Genomic DNA, 16,506 nt, shown 5'->3' on the forward strand with positions numbered 1-16,506 from the left:
CAGCGGCAGACACAGCAGTGCACATGACGAAGAACAGGAAGTTTTCGGGAAAGCGTCTGAAATTGTTCCCAGCACAACTGATTCAGAAAGACCGAGCACCAGCAGGTCGGGAGTGACAAGAACAAAGACGATTAAAAGTGGAAAGATCATTGTCACAGCTCTGAAAGACACAGCGCCGAAAACATAAAAGCGCAGATGGTCGAAGTTGCAGGTCCGTATGGGCCAATGCTTTTTTGTTTTGTTTTTAGAGCTTGGACAATGACATGAGAGACCTGATGGCACATCTGATGTAGTTATAGGTAATTTATAGTTTAATTTATTTGTTCATGTTATATGCTTGCACCTGTGCATGTTTATTTTAATATTGTTTTATATAAAAAGTTTTGGAATATGACAATAAAACAATGGATATGCATATGGATTGTGGACTGATTTATTTATATAGATTTACTGCTTTATCAATAACTAGTGCAGAAAAAGGTAAGAATTAATAAACAAGAATGATTGGGTTAGGTTCCCCTAACGTTCTCCTTAGAATAATGTTGGGAGAACTTTAGAATAACAGTAGAATAACTTTATACAAACCAGAAACTAACGTTCTATTTCCTAAAGAAAACTTTCCCGGCTTACCAAAAACTAACCTAAAAAAATAACGCTCTGGAAAACAAAATCTAACATTCCCAGAAAGTTCTGGGAACCAAGAGTTGTTAGTAGGGATGTTCCGTTCAGTGAAGGTCGTTTTGACTCATCTAGAACATCCTGGTATCCGTCAGCTGTTTTGGGACAGGTTTGCTGTACATTTATCTGACACAGTGATTTTAAAAGTGTTGACTGATGTTGTTTTTTTTCAGGTAACGTTATGCAGTGAAAGATGACGGATGAGGACTGAAAAATGTGGACAGCGGACAAATCTCGCAACTCCATAGAGGTACATAGTGTACAAATCATGTTGAAATAAACAGCTACTTAAGTAAAATTAAAACAACATTTATTTGCTATCCAAAGAAACACATCTTTAATAAGAAGATTCAAAGTTAGTAGACTAATTGTTGGTTATAGATCGCAGACTTTTGTTTACTGGAGAACAACATGTTTATCAGCTCTCGTGTAGCTAGAGCTAGCATCACTTCAATCACTTGTTTAACTTGTAGCCTACACCAAACGTATTATTTACACACAGAGGGGGAACTCCAGCACATGAAAGTGCTTCCCTAATCACATTCTAAACATATCTTAACTAATTGGATTATTGTCTACAGTGATTAAGTTAACACATTTCGGCTATATTAGGCTATAAACACAAATATTTAACATAAATGTCCCAGTCAGTCTCAAACTATATTGGGTCACTGGGCACCTAAAACTGTTTAAAAAGATCATTTTCTGCTATCCACCTGTGTGACGTCATCCACCCTCCTTTCCAGACTCAGCTGTTAGTATAAATACTGATGTCAGTCTGCTTAGCTTTGTATTGTCCACTTACATTCAAACAGACATGCTGTACATCACTTACTAAAAAACATTGGAATAACACATTAAAGATTTTGTAAGGTAGGTGTATATTGCTTTGAATGCTGGCATCTTTGGGACAGCATTGTAGCAAGTGCATATATAATTGATTGCTATGTATTGAAAGATAGTAGTTGTTTTACTGCATTTAAAAAAAAAGATGAGAAAGATGGATAATTTTTGCCTAGAAATGTGCTTTATAGGTTAAATTGTAGTAAAACATGATACATGATAAATGATACATCATAATTTGTAGTAATAGCAGTAGTAAAATATATTATAAAATATAAAAGATTTTGAATCATCACATATATATATATCTCGTTACATTAACAAAATGAATTTAAGGTTTAGATAGAATGTACAGAACATAAACAAGTAATTTAAGTTTGTGTAATAGTTTTAAAAAGAACTATTACAAAAAGTTACTTTAAAGGATATTTTTAATTATTAAGATGCAGATTTTATAATAAAATCTCGAACATGCTGATAAGGATGGGAAAAAAATTATCTGCATGTTAATTTAAAGATGGTGTAGAAATGCTTAAAAATAGGTTTCGGAAAATTGCCTTTTTTCCGTTGGCTAACTTATTTTGACAATGTCGATTTCTTCTTGTCAGTCTTTTTGGTCTGAAACTCCATCAGAAGCCATGTCACCAGCCATCTCCAGAACTGCTGTAGGGGAGATAAACCATCGCTGGAGCCAACTCAAGTTCCGCCTTCAGTATAGAAAAGGATGGAACGAAATGCTGGATGAGACCTTCCTCATGCAGAACAAAAAGTAAAGAATTAATTATTAATCAATACAATAAAATAGAAATTGGATTGTCTTTCCCAACAAAGAAATGCTAGGAAAAGAATATCATGCTTGTGATTGTGAAGTTAGGTTTTAGACTTTGGTTCTGTCTAAATGAACAAATTTTGTCATGACTGTGTTTTAAAATGGTACACAGCTGCCTCTTTGCCTACTTTGCAGTGTAATAATTTAACAATGCATGTCTTAAATAGCTTAAAAATTATTATATGTATATAAACCAAACAGAAAATGAAATTGCCTACAAAACATTTTAATTAGGACTGAAATAAGTACAGAAATCTGTGTAGAGATTAAGTACAAAAAGAAAGGGAAATGATGTTAAAAGAATATCAACAGTTTGCTGCTGCCTTGCGAACAGAACAATGTTAGTAGTTATGTCTCTTTTTGTTCTGCAGAGTAAATGACATCCCCCTGTTTTCCGCCACTAAGGAGAATAATGCAGCCTGTATAAAGAAACTGCTTGACTGTTCATCTACAAATATCTTTGAGAGAGGTAAACCACTTTTTGCCTTTATTTAATGGCACACTAAATGGCAAACCCAGACTTGAATGTGTTATCTGGCATTGGTGTGCATTCTAGGTGAACTTGGAGAGACGGCTCTGCATGTTGCTGCCATGAATGATAATTTTGATGCAGCTGTGGCTTTGATGGAAGGAGCGCCGGAGCTCATCAACGAGCCCATGACCTCTGAACTCCACCAAGGTCTTTATTTAAAAACCAGAAACCTCCTCAAACATTTCATGCAACTGAATAGCTCTTTGCCGGTCTCATGAATGTATGACTTGATTGACAGGTTTAACTCCCCTTCACATTGCTGCTGTTAACCAGAATGTTAACTTAGTAAGGGAGATGATAGCAAGAGGAGGTGATGTGGCATCGCCCAGGGTCACAGGCATGTACTTCCGCAAAAGAAGAGGAGGGCTTCTGTACTTTGGTGAGATGGAGGTTTTTATTCTACCAATGATTTTGATTAAATCTGATCATTTGAATAGTTATGGATGTGGATGAGCATCTGGAGAGATGCAGTTTCCAATGACTGACAAAAATAATTAAATTGTGTCACTGTAGGTGAGCACATCCTGGCATTTGCGAGCTGTGTGGGTAATGAAGAAATTATAACCATGCTGATAAAAGCTGGGGCTAATGTCAGGGCCCAGGATTCCCTCGGTAAGAGGAAGTCACCTTTTACTCACAATGTGATATTTCTGTCTGCATCTTTGGTTGTAACTCTTTCTCTCGCTCGTGAACAGGTAATACCATTCTTCATCTGTTGGTTCTGCACCCAAATAAAACAACTGCATGTCAGGTTTTTGATCTGCTGATGTCAAAAGATGCAGATCTGGACCCTGCTATCCCTTTAGACATGGTACCTAACTACAGAGGCCTCACACCGCTCAAACTCGCTGCGAAGGAGGGCAACCTCATGGTAAGAGAGAGACCATTACATGCACCTCTTCCAAAAACTCTCCTTTATCTAGAACAGAACTGCGTAGTAACAGTTTGCAGCATTTAATGTTTTTGTGATGCTGCACAGGTTTTCCAGCAGATTGTCAACCGCAGGCGGATTTTTCAGTGGAGTCGGGGACCATTGTCCTCCAACCTTTACGACCTCACTGAGATTGACTCCAGGGAGGATGACCTCTCAGTGCTTGAGATCATTGTCAGCAGTCAGAAAGCAGAGGTTTCTGCACTTGTAAACTTAGAGAGGATAAAAATCATCAGCAGTAACAGATTCAATCAAATTGCTGTTGCTGGGCTATTTAGTTAATGTAACAAAGTCCTTTCTGTATCCTCTCTTGTCTCAGGCCAGAAGGATTCTTGAGTTGACTCCAGTTCGAGAGCTTGTCAGACTGAAGTGGAATCTGTATGGCAAACATTACTTCAGGTGCCTTACTATCACATACTAGAAGTTTGGTTATTATTTTTCTTTAATTAATAGATTAAAACAATATTTGCAGCCATAAAATTAAAGATATGTGCTATTCTATTCATGTTAATCAAGTGAACTTTACTTAAATATCTACATTTCTTAAATTTCTTCGACCTCAAAATCCACAAAATTCAGATTTTTTTGTGTTTATTGGAAAAAAGTGCAAAAATTTGGAAGGCAACTGCTTTGTTTTTAGGTCAATGAATTACATTTTATGGTAAAAACAAAATAATAATAATGTATGCATATATTATTTTATATATAATAGATATGTAATCTAGGGTCTAAATGTAATATAAACAGATGAGTTTTTATAATTATATTTACAATTTTAGGTAATAAGACATGGAGGTTATTGCAGGTACAGGTTGTGCCTGTTGCTTTTTGTCTGACTTTATCAGAAAACTTTGAAAGCAGTGATGTTTTATGAAACGATGTTATGATTTGAGCAGCACTGATGATGTTGCTCTATTGATCTGTTTGCAGGTTGTTGACAATGGTGTACCTGCTGTATATCAGCATATTCACTTTGTGTTGTTTAAACCGTCCCCTGAAGGACATTCCTGAGAATTACACCAAAGCAGACAACGACCATACCATTAAAGTGCAGAAAAGCTTAAAGGTGTGAAATGTTATAATGTCTCTGTATATCAAAGCACTTTCATGTATGTGTGCAAGAACTTACAGTAATTTCTTTTTGTATGTTTAGGAGAGCTATCAGACCTATAGCGATCACCTGCGTTTAATTGGAGAAATTATCAGTGTCATAGGAGCCATTGTGATTCTGCTGATAGAGGTCAGCAAAACATAGTTTAACATTAGAAACAATTATATATATATATATATATATATATATATATATATATATATATATATATATATATATATATATATATATATATATACAGTACAGACCAAAAGTTTGGACACACCTTCTCATTCAAAGAGTTTTCTTTATTTTCATGACTATGAAAATTGTAGATTCACACTGAAGGCATCAAAACTATGAATAAACACATGTGGAATTATATATGGAATTATATACATAACAAAGAAGTGTGAAACAACTGAAAATATGTCATATTCTAGGTTCTTCAAAGTAGCCACCTTTTGCTTTGATTCCTGCTTTGCACACTCTTGGCGTTCTCTTGATGAGCTTCAAGAGGTAGTCACCTGAAATGGTCTTCCAACAGTCTTGAAGGAGTTCCCCGAGAGATGCTTAGCACTTGTTGGCCCTTTAGCCTTCTGTCTGCGGTCCAGCTCACCCCTAAACCATCTCGATTGGGTTCAGGTCTGGTGACAGTGGAGGCCAGGTCATATGGCGCAGCAACCCATCACTCTCCTTCTTGGTCAAATAGCCCTTGATGCCTTCAGTGTGACTCTACAATTTTCATAGTCATGAAAATAAAGAAAACTCTTTGAATGAGAAGGTGTGTGCAAACTTTTTGTCTGTACTGTATATATATACATAACATATTATATACAAATGTAATTATTTTCAGATTCCCAGTGTTTTGAAAATGGGGGCTAAACGCTATTTTGGACAGTCTGCTCTCGGAGGACCCTTCCATGTCACTTTGTAAGTGCATATTCTTATATATAACATATAATGGTGTGAAATATTATTACAGCTTAAAATATTTGTTTCTATATTCTATTTAATTGCATTTCTGCGATGGCCAAGCTGAATTATCTGCAGCATTACTTTAGTCTTCATTCAAATTATCTGCTGCTCAAGAAACTTATTATTATAAATGTACTTGTAATAATGTTCTTTCGTGAAAAAAAGGAAGGAGACCAGGGTCTGCGTTTCTGAGGCTTGTGGGAATTTATTAGTCAACACAAAAATAAAAAAGTCACGCCACCTGTGCATAAACCACTGCTGGGCAATTCACAGTCTTGTTGTTTCTTCCTGGAGCTCCCACAAGTCCTCAGCTCTCTCCCTCCTCGCCAGTTCATGGCTGGCTTAAGTACCACTTCCCCATGCCAATCATTGCAATGAGAACCAGGTGTTAATAATTTTTCTCTTGACCCAGTTACCATCGCTCGTTTCTTCAGGCCACATACCCCCACGCCTCCCCTGCAACATATCCCCACCGCCCGCCTCAGGCCGGGGAGCCATCCTAGCAACACTGACTCCTCTTCACTCCATTTTTTGAGGAGGTTGAGGTGGTAGATTTGCCGTGAGTCGCCTCTATCTGTTCGTACTACTTCATAATTGAGATCTTCTACTCGCCGTGTGGTCTCAAAAGGTCCTTGTCACTTTGCTAACAATTTGGAGCTGGAGTTTGGCAGTTCGACCAGTCCATCCATTTGTAGGTGATAGACGGTGGTACGTACCACCTTTAATGCCCAATAATTCGTACAATTCACGTAATTAGAAGATTTAATGTCGCTGTCATACCGTAAATGCTCTGCCATTGGAATACAATGTATCCAATGTATACATAGCGTCCAAGGTACTAATAATTGGGATGTACCTTCCTTTGTCTGAGCGTCGTGGGTCACTCGATACAACCGGTCCTTAAAGGGTTAGTTCAAACAGATAGTAGATTTATGTAATTAATAACTTACCCTCATGTTGTTTCAAACCCGTAAGACCTCCTTTATCTTTGGAACACAGTTTAAGATATTTTAGATTTAGTCCGAGAGCTCTCAGTCCCTCCATTGAAGCTGTGTGTACGGTATACTTTCCATGTCTAGAAAGGTAAGAAAAACATCATCAAAAGTAGTCCATGTGACATCAGAGGGTCAGTTAGAATTTTTTTAAGCATTTTTTTTTTAACCGAGCCGAGCCAGATAATGAACAAAACATTGACTCATTCACGAGTCAAGAACCGTTTCTGTCAGATGTGTCCGATTCGTGAACCGAGGAGCTGATGATATTGCGCATGTGTGATTCAGCGTGAAGCAGACCGACACACAGAGCGTCTGAACTGATTCTTTTGGTGATTGATTCTGAACTGATTCTGTGCTAGTGTTATGGGTGCGGGTAAACCGAAGGCTTGAATCAAGGGCAATCATCGCAAATGACGCCATTACGTCGAGCGCAAAAGAACCGGTGAACCTTTTTCTTCAACCGGTTTATTGAATAGAACTGTCCGAATGAACTACTGGTGATCCGAAAACTGATGCAACAGGTTCTTGACAGGGGGCAAGGAACTCGACGGGAAGTTGAAGTTGGGTGGGGGCTGCCATCTTTTAGCAGAACTTCACTTGCGTTTGCATTCCCATTGACTCCCATTCATTTTGGCGTCACTTTGACAGCGAATAACTTTACATCTGAGACGTTTAAAGACTCCGTTTGTCCATTATTTATTTCTAAAGATACACGACAATGTATAAAGGGCTCCATTACCTTCTATGTTACACTATGGCCCCATATAAACAGTTTTTGTAAAAAATAGGCTAACGAAAATAGCGTCATAACCACTCATCTCTTTGTTGCATTACCGTACAGACAGGAGGAGAAGCTCGCAGGCAATTAACTTAATATGGCATACTGGCGTTACATTTTAAAATACTATACAAAATAATTAATCAGAATACTTACTCCTGCTCACTCACGACAAAGAACTCCCCGCTCAAGCTCGCCGTCTCTGCAAGATTAACGATGGCAGTTTGCACGCACAGCCACTTAGAAGATTTACATCTGTCAGACAGGTTGCTGACGTCGTCAAGCTTCGTTTGAGTCTGCGCGTCAGAAACGGAAGTGCTAAAAATGGGCTTCACTCAGTTCCAATGGGGTCGCTGTGTCCATTTCTTTTACTGTCTATGGTTCTTGACTCGTGAACGAGTCAGTCTATTGTTCATTATCTGGCTCGGCTCTGTGTTCATCTTCAGTTCTCTCTTCACAGCAGTTCAGTCAGTGTACTGTTTGAGTGCATGCATTACTCCAGGATATTGGTTTGTTTGAACTCAGAGGGAGTGTCAGCCACATTAAAAAAGTTAACATCTTAAGTCATTTGTGGATTAATGCGTATTAGAGATGCGAACCGTTTAAAACGAATCAGTTCAATTTGGTGAACTGAATTGATTCTTTCGCGAACCGGATACGCGATCGCGACTGCTTTGTTTTGAACTCTCTCTTACAACAGACACGGAAGAGAAGACAATGCTGAATAAAGTCGTCGTTTTTTTTTTGCTATTTTTGGACCAAAATGTATTTTCTATGCTTCAAAAAATTCTAACCGACTCTCTGATGTCACATGGACTATTTTGATGATGTTTTTTTTTACCTTTCTGGACATGGACAGTATACCGTACACACAGCTTCAATCCAGCGATGCCGATTCTCTTTGGGAGTCGAGAGATTAACTGCTCCAGTACCACCTTGTTGATGATGGTCTCGGTGTTGCTTCCTCTGGCCAACAGCCATTTGCGACACGAATCCCAGAACGGCTGTGCCAAGACAAAAGGCCGGCCCACTTCGGTCAATTCCATCAACCGGAAGAACTGACGCTTCCCTTTGGAGTATTGTTCTTTTTGAGTCTGCATATACCAGGAGGTTCTGGACAGGCTGTTGTTAAGAAGCCTTCTGGGCCTCCCCTGACAGCAGCAGGATCACTTGCACCGGCCAGCTGTCTGTTGGCTACCCACATGCCTCGGCTGTCCTCTCAAACAGGTCGAGAAATGCTTCTGGATCATCTGTTGGCCCCATCTTTGTAAGAGGCATGTGAACAGCGGGGCTGGAACTCGGGGAAGCCGACCTCATCCAAACCTCCCGGTCCAGAAAGCTCCGGAACAGTTTGCGGTCCTCCTGCTGGACCTGCATCATTGCCTGAAACCGATGTTCATGGTCAGCCCACAAGTCCAGCAGGGCTTGGTGGTGTTCCTGATGCAAGCCCGTGAGCGATGTGATGATCTCCTCAAACAGCGTTCCCGATTGTCCTGACGGAGTTTGCATGGCGTTGTCGTTCTCCTTCCTTCACAGGTTTTGGCACCAGTGAAATGTTCTTTTGTCTTCCCAACGCCAATCACTGCAATGAAAACCAGGTGTTAATCATTTTTCACTTGACCCACTTACCACCGCTGGTCTCTTCACTCTTTCTCCCGTCACAGACCTCATTGAACAACGCCTCCCTTGCCACAGTACTGTTAAACAGTTTTTATTGACATATTTAATCAATTTAATTTCACTTTTGCAGGTGGTAAAATGAATAAAAACTGAAAATAATTTTCATATATATTTTTAACAGACAGCATAAAGTGTTTTATACATTTTTATACATACTAGTAAAGTTGCCTGTATATTACAGGAAAGGGTTTCCTTGCAAGAGAATGATCTTTTTGGATGGTCTTTGGCATGAAAATTTATATGAAATTGAATGGAAATGCATGCATTCACTCACACTTCATTTCCGTGTATTTCTGGGGCAGGGTTATCTACGCGAGTCTGGTTGTGATTTTGTGTGTGCTGCGGACCACTGAAATTGCAGAAGAGCTTGTGCCAATGGCTTTGGCTTTGGTTCTCGGCTGGTCCAATGTTTCGTACTTCGCCCGAGGTTTTCAGATGCTGGGACCCTACGTCATTGTGATTCAGAAGGTGGAGCATTTTGATGAGGGGGTCTCCCACTCTTGTTGTTGGTTTTCAGATCCAGTATATCTTTATAATGCACATGTGTGGATGTTCTTTTGCAGATATTATTTGGCGATATGACAAAGTTCATGTGGTTATTACTTGTCATCCTCATTGGATCCTCTGCCGGTTAGTTCAAATGCAGTTGCGTCAAAAGATACTCATATCATATGTGAATTTGTAAACAATTACTTCCTCTTCTACTTCCTCAGGTTTGTGGGTCTTTTACGGGACTCAAGAACCTTTAGCTCTTTCGTTATACCGTTCATTCCCCATCACCCTCTTCAGTCAGTTTGAGGTGAGCATCGCTCTGGTTGACTTGCCGGTGGACCCTACACTCTACACCCATCCAGTGGTGCACTGTATCTACGTATGGTTTAGTGTTGTTGCTTACACTCTCCTGTTCAACCTCATAATTGCCATGATGAGTGACACGCTGTGGAGGGTCACCCAGGAGCGTGACGAACTCTGGAGGACCCAGGTTGGTAGTGTAGCTAGTTCAGTCCCACAGTAATTGTTCTGGAAGCATGTTGGGTGAAAATCAGTCTCTCTTTTCGTAGGTGGTGGCCACTACTCTGATGCTGGAACGGAAGTTACCACTGCGCCTATGGCCAAGATTGGGCATCTGCGGTGAGGCATTTGGCCTTGGAGAACGCTGGTTCCTCCGGTAATTATGCCTTTAATCTCGATTCCAATACAAAAGCATCATGAAACACTCTCAGTTTGATTAGTTTTATTTATTAACAATATCTCATGATTCCAGAGTGGAGGATCGCAACGGATCAACGATGCGAAAGATGAAACGCTTCATTAATGTGTTCTCCAAGGATGAAGAACCAGCTAAGGAGGAGGAGGATACAGGCAATAGTGAGCCTAGAAATGATCTACTGCAAACAGATTTAACAGTGCAAAACAAGCCTAAACCCCTAGGTAGACAGATGAAAAACTGGCTGCTAATTCGGAAGAGTTTAAACTATGAAAAGGAAGAAAGTGTGGATTCCCCAGATGTCAAGTATTTCTAAAAATGTTAGGAATGTTTGGGTGATATGACATTCCTAATATTTAAATCGTTCCTGTTAAATTGTTTAGTGTTTTATAATATGGAAATATATAGGTGTTGTATTGGGTAGACAAAATTGAACTGTGCACCATCTATATATTGTTAAATATAAAGGTGGAAGTTTAATTAATCAAAATACAGAAAGACATTTCAGAGAAAGTATGAGCAATTTAAAACATTATTGTGTGACCGTTAGACATATTTAGTGCAAATAATCAAGCTTTGTAAACATGATCAGTAAAGTTAGAAACAGGTGCAATTGTAATAAAAAAAATAATGTTGATGGACCAAATGTCCAAATGAGACCAAATGTCTATAATTTTCTAACTGCAATCTTAAGAGAAAAGGTGATTATCTTGAGGATTTGTTCTGAGAGGTATGATGTCCAGATGTATACTGTAGGTGATTTTAGTGGGTGTAGGACATCTACATCTTTTGACAGATGTATTGTAAGTATAAACTGCAGGAAGATGGGCGCCAGCTCCGTTCAGGTGGTTCATTTCCAGCCAGGATGGCACACTGTCCAGGGAAGGAAACATCTCCCCAATATCTGTGTGTGTGCATAAGGACCATAGTCAGTCAGTAGCCATGGTACTAAACCACATTTAAACATTTTCATTTTACAAGTCTTTTTTTTTGTATTTGTAACCATGTGATAAATTAATTATAGAGGCTTGAATGGCAAGGTGGATTTTAGATCTGAGTTCATTTCCTATTTTAATTTATATATATATTTAAAATCCTAATGGTTTCTCACATTTTCTTAATGTTCCCCTATTTATTTTAAATATTCAGCTTTTGTTTTCAAAATTATTGATTTATTTTTCTGTTGTTTTGTCCAGAATTAGAGGGAGATTTGTTTCTGTATTTTTGTCTTAAAACAATGAATAACTTAAATATATTTTTATAATTTATTTTAACAATTCACAGAATATTTTAAAAACAAATAAAGTGGAAAGTGTCAAACAAAATGGGAAAAATCTTTGGAAATTATTTGCTTATTTTTATGGTTAAACAGCTAAAAAATAATGTAGTAAACAGACCCAACTTTTTTCAACTGGCCCCTTTTGAACCATAATTGTTTTCCCACCTCACTGTCAATACAGTGTTGTTAATCCATGTCCATTCATTTGTCCCCAGATGATTTAGCCCAATCCAGTAGTTTAAACTCCCCTTCATACTCAGATACATCTGCAGAGATGAGATATATTTGAAAAGCATATGAATATGTTAATATGTGAATCACTTCTGTTAGTATTTACTGATTTGCTGACCTGAACGCGTTCATTAGTAATGACGGCAAGATCTCCTCCCTTCCTTTGGCACTCCTTCCTGCTCTGTTGCCAGGGGAGGCGGTTTTGAGACAGGAAGTAACAAGTATTCTCGAACCTCAGCCAGCCTTTGCCACAATCCCTGCACAGATGTTCTGCAGACACATGTAGGTGAAGAACCAAGAAAACACTGAAGTGAAGTAAAAAATAAGTTTTAATCTAGAAAAAAAGTAAAACATACATAAAACCTAGTTTAGATAACTGTATGTCTGTTCACAAACTCACGATGCGGTTGGTAAAGCTCTTGGCATCTCTCAAAGCTGCATTTCTGTTCTGATAGAGACCTGGTAGTCTGCTCTACCTCCTGACATGGCTGCGTCCCAGTCACTGTTCAGAATATAATGTAACAATGTATCCTCTATTAACCAGTTACCATGGCGATCACCATTTCCACCAAAATACCAAAGTCACTGCAGCTCTTTGTGGATCCTAATAAAGTAACATGGACGTCTGAAAACAGGTTGGAGCAATAAGTTTTCAGAATCTAAATCTCATTATTTAAAATTACTTATAAATCTCAGTAATTTTCTTTTTTTATTAATCACATTTTCCTAAAGGTAAATGCTATATTGTTTTTTTATTATTATTATTATTATTTTTTTTTAGTAATTTAACCCTCCAATTGTTAAAAAAACTGCACCCACTTGTGACCTTTGAAAACCATAAAAAAAAATATTGACTTTTGATTATGCTCAAGAGTTGGTCTAAAGATATGTGTTTTATGTGTTTTTATCTATTCTCAAAGTATATTATGATTACGTGTTTTTAATTCAATAATTACAGAATAACAAATAAATAAAGCAAGAGAGAGACTATTTTTTTCTGGCTCATTTTATTTACTTTTTTACCGTTCATAATGTATTATAGCAGCTTCTGTATTATTCTACTAATTAGTCTATGAACATGTTATGAAATTGAAGACAATTATCCATTTATTGTGAGAACAGTGAGTGTGAACGATTGTAAACCCAGTTATTAAATGTTATTCATTCAAAATTAATACTAATTTACAAATATATATATATATATATACACTATTGGATAACATACTGAAAGGCCAAAGGCCACAAGTGGATCTTCTGTAGTCACACCTGGGGAAAAGCATATAGACCTTACAGTCATACAGTCTTTAATTAGGCTGTTATTTTATTTTATTTTATTTTTATAATTATTGTTAAAAACCGTTAGCCTTATATTTCGCTTGTTTAGATATTCTTGATAGCCTGTTTCCAATATTAAATGAATACATTTAATAGATTCCCATCTGTACAGATAAAAGACGGTCGTATACTTACTCTTCATAAAGAGCACAAGGACCATGATCAGCAGCAGGACGCAGGTGACAAAAAGGACCAGCGAAATGATGCGGTAAACACGGAGCTTCCGGCAAATATCTTCCGATGGATCTGGAGAAAAATATGACACATTTGTCGTTACATTGACCATCAAAGAACGGAAGTCAAGAGATGTGCAGTCGCAACATCACCTGAATCCGGCTGCAGCGGTTTCGGTTCAGACTTGCCTTCTGTGTACTTGCCGAAATTGCAAAGTTTTACATACATGATTCTGCGAATGCAAAACCGGCTTAGTTTGACGAAGGCCAGGGAATATTCGTCAGGCGTTTGTAATATAATGCGCACTTGAGCGCATCTGGGCTCTTTATGTGCGCACTAACACACTACAGGGGGCTTGGACCGCGCGCAGGGGCTCTGATGACGACGCTCAAACACAATATCGGCTCTGTGTCCTCGCGTGACCTTCTGAAGCCTTCAAGTTCGCTCTGGACAAAATAAGATACCCGCTGTCCTCGAGAGAACAAAATATGCAGCTGTGTCCCAGATATGCTTTTTACAATGTGAACAAAGGTCATACATAAGACACAAGAGCAATCTATCATTTATGCGGGGCTTTGTAACAAGTTTCAAACGATCGAGAAAACTGGTTAAGCTATAGTTTAATTGACAGAAATTCTGCTATAAAAGAGTAGGCTAACCCGTTTAATATTAGCTATTACTAAGCACAACTATAACAACTCACAATGTTAGTCACTTTAAAAGTAAAGAACATGCTGCTGTAAAAACTTAATTGACACAGTTGACTGGCAATGGCAATTAACATGGCAATGGTAAAACATGGTGATGAAAAAAAATGAGATGGGAAGAAAAATTATAATTTATAATTATTAAAAAATGTTTAATGATTTAGCATTCTCCCAAAATAGATTGCATTAGCTTGCAAAGGTTTTTCATTGCCCAAGTTTTGCGTGTTAACACAAAAAAAATTAAGAGGAACTTAGCACAAAGGTTTTGTGAAGGAAAGAGGGAATGCAAAGTTTCTTTTATGAGCAAATGCAAAGATCCTTGATTCCACAAAGGGATTCCTGGAAGTCCCTGCATGATTTATATCTTTTAATTATTTCATTTTTATGCTAATATATTGTTGGGTTACATTTTTACGTTCTATTTTAATGTCACCTAAATGCCACTTGTGTGCATGTAGCATTATCATAAAATCATAACTTGGTTCTCATATAAACACAACTATACGTTTTATGTTTTGTTTTTTGTTTTTTGTACTTTTTTTTTTCAGTTAACCAGAATCTTTACCATATAGACCATTCACGTACATCTTTTGCATAACTTTTTATCTTGTGATCAGAAATAATGTTTGTTTTGTTTGATATTCTGCTCTAACTCACTTTTCCTCTCCATCTGTTTTTGTTCCTCTTTCTGTCCATTTTCAGTTGTCCTTTTTTAAACCATACAGCTAGATCCTATATTACACATTTTTACATCACACAATGAATATGCACATGAATGCATGTACAAAAAAAATATCTAATTATATGTACACTGTTAAAAATAAAGGTTCTTTATTGGCATCAACGGTTCCATGAAGAATCTTTAAAATGTATGCAAGTAATACAATCCTTTCCAACGCACAAAAGGTTCTTTATAGTGAAAAAAGTTTCTTTAGATTATCAAAATATTTTTACACTAAGTGGAAAAAAAAGTGGTTCTTTTAAGATCTATTTATTAATAGGTGCTTTAAGCAACCTAAACTAGTTCTCTAATGCTATCATTGCGGAAACATAATTTTTGAAACCTTCATTTTTAGAAATGAAGCATTATTTCGATAAATTATTTGAATACTCCGAATTCTTTTTTCATATTTTAAGCTTGCTCACAAAATAGACTCCTGGCATTCGTATCATTAAATGAGTATTTCTATTCACTTTATTAGCCATTTATTGTCCTGAAATGTGCAGTACTAAGAAAATGAGTTTGTGTTACCTTTATAGAGTGTATAAGAGCGAGTTGAAGAGGGCACACCATATTCATGTTCAGATGGACTGGAGAGAGGGGAGTAAATGTTCCCTTCTTCTACATTCTCTGCTGCAAAGTCTTTCGGAGAAAGTGCAGTTGCAAACAAGAATTAAATATGAAAACAAAACAGGCAGTAAGTATATTGATGTATATATAATGACTGAATACTGACATTTTCTGCTCACATACTGCAACCTCTCCCAAAGGGAGGAGTTCTGTATTAAACTTCAGCAGAATTAATAACTTGTTTAAGCTTATAAATTAAAGATTTGATTTAACATTTTACCTTTTGTCTCCTCTTTCTTATCTTCTTTCTCCTTATCCTCCTCAACCGTTGCAATTTCCTCCAACTCCACTTCTACCTCTTTCTTGCTCTCCATTTTTTTTTTCTGTCTGCTAATTCCCTTGAGTTTCGTTTTCCTGGCCAACTTGTCTGAGATCCCAGTATGGGTGCAAACTCTTTAGCAAAACTGATTTAATTTACTATTGTCTTAACAACTGTTCAGAGGAAAAAAAATTACACGGTGACCGAAAAGACTGACACTGGTAAATATGCTGACCTGATGCAAATTCACATCAGGATAATTCTGAGCATCACACATGATCAGTTGTTTTCCGCAACTTCCTCATTACGGTCCAGCACATCGCTATGATATCCTTCACTTCTCTCTTTTTCATACCGTCAGAACGAATTAAACCACTAGCCATGTCTTTTCCTAAAGGAAAAGAAATTCAAACATATGAAACACTGTTTATACGAGTCACTAATGTGTCTCTATGGTAAAGGGTTAAATATCATATATATATATATATATATATATATATATATATTTATACACACACACACACAATATATATATATATAAAATGCTAAATATTATAATGGCAATAGTATAAATACGAACGGAACCTCGTTTCCACTAAAAAAAAACACTGTAAATATTATGTACAAAC

The 16,506-nt window shown here is 37.4% G+C and overlaps 2 protein-coding genes across 3 annotated transcripts; one reads left to right on the top strand and one right to left on the bottom strand.

Moving 5' to 3' along the window:
• Window positions 1–1,472: 1,472 nt before the first annotated feature.
• LOC113116380 (transient receptor potential cation channel subfamily V member 6) lies at window positions 1,473–10,981 on the top strand. Its single transcript, XM_026284507.1, has 17 exons — window positions 1,473–1,551; window positions 2,130–2,290; window positions 2,722–2,819; window positions 2,907–3,029; window positions 3,121–3,261; window positions 3,396–3,494; window positions 3,578–3,753; window positions 3,862–4,008; window positions 4,133–4,212; window positions 4,744–4,879; window positions 4,967–5,053; window positions 5,760–5,836; window positions 9,637–9,802; window positions 9,898–9,964; window positions 10,048–10,316; window positions 10,396–10,502; window positions 10,599–10,981. The coding sequence occupies exons 2-17, from the start codon at window positions 2,160–2,162 to the stop codon at window positions 10,855–10,857; spliced, it is 2,163 nt and encodes a 720-aa protein (XP_026140292.1). The 5' UTR covers window positions 1,473–1,551; window positions 2,130–2,159; the 3' UTR covers window positions 10,858–10,981.
• Window positions 10,982–10,992: 11 nt separating this feature from the next.
• On the bottom strand, window positions 10,993–16,229 carry si:dkey-26c10.5 (CD209 antigen-like protein D). 2 transcript variants are annotated; one of them, XM_026284508.1, is made up of 7 exons: window positions 15,839–16,229; window positions 15,520–15,630; window positions 13,522–13,632; window positions 12,452–12,553; window positions 12,170–12,321; window positions 11,986–12,086; window positions 10,993–11,445 (listed from the first exon to the last, which is right to left on the bottom strand). In XM_026284508.1, exons 1-7 carry the CDS (start codon window positions 15,930–15,932, stop codon window positions 11,322–11,324), a joined length of 795 nt encoding a protein of 264 aa, XP_026140293.1. In that variant the 5' UTR covers window positions 15,933–16,229; the 3' UTR covers window positions 10,993–11,321. The 2 variants fall into 2 exon arrangements, with proteins under 2 accessions (XP_026140293.1, XP_026140294.1); XM_026284509.1 differs by lacking the exons at window positions 15,520–15,630; window positions 15,839–16,229 and adding an exon at window positions 13,713–14,077.
• Window positions 16,230–16,506: the final 277 nt, after the last annotated feature.

The sequence above is a fragment of the Carassius auratus genome, chromosome 16 (assembly GCF_003368295.1).
Source record: "Carassius auratus strain Wakin chromosome 16, ASM336829v1, whole genome shotgun sequence".
NCBI lineage: Eukaryota > Metazoa > Chordata > Actinopteri > Cypriniformes > Cyprinidae > Carassius > Carassius auratus.